Source organism: Alligator sinensis, unplaced genomic scaffold, assembly GCF_000455745.1.
Source record: "Alligator sinensis unplaced genomic scaffold, ASM45574v1 scaffold1332_1, whole genome shotgun sequence".
NCBI lineage: Eukaryota > Metazoa > Chordata > Crocodylia > Alligatoridae > Alligator > Alligator sinensis.
The window spans coordinates 129,551-129,868 of NW_005842965.1; the positions used below are offsets into that span (position 1 = coordinate 129,551).

The 318-nt window shown below is 68.2% G+C and overlaps 1 protein-coding gene across 1 annotated transcript in view; it reads right to left on the reverse strand.

Moving 5' to 3' along the window:
* Positions 1-95: 95 nt before the first annotated feature.
* Positions 96-318, reverse strand: part of LOC102388054 (probable hydrolase PNKD) — a 12,042-nt gene continuing 11,819 nt past the window's right edge. The window contains exon 9 of the mRNA XM_025192739.1: positions 96-118. Within this exon, the coding sequence (XP_025048524.1) occupies positions 96-118 (23 nt within the window). The remainder of the gene's footprint in view (positions 119-318) is intronic.

Here is a 318-nt window from a genome sequence, read left to right on the forward strand (position 1 = left end):
CCCCCCCGCTGTACTCGGGGAGCTGGAAGTCTCTGCCATTGCCAGGGGGTGGTCTCCTGGGTCCCCGTCCTGGCCACAGCACCCTGCTCCCTGCCTCAGTTTCCCCAGTGGGAAAATCCTTCCCCTGAGAGACCCCACCCCCCAGATTCCCACGCTGCCGCGGTGCATGCTAGGAGGGGCAGCTTGGCCAGCTCCTAGCCCCCTCCCGGCACCCCCACCCCTGCCAGACCCCGTCTCCCAGCATGCTCTTTTTCGAGGGGGGGGGTCGCCCTGCAGGACAAGGTGCTGCCGTGACGTGGATCTGCGCGACGACACCCC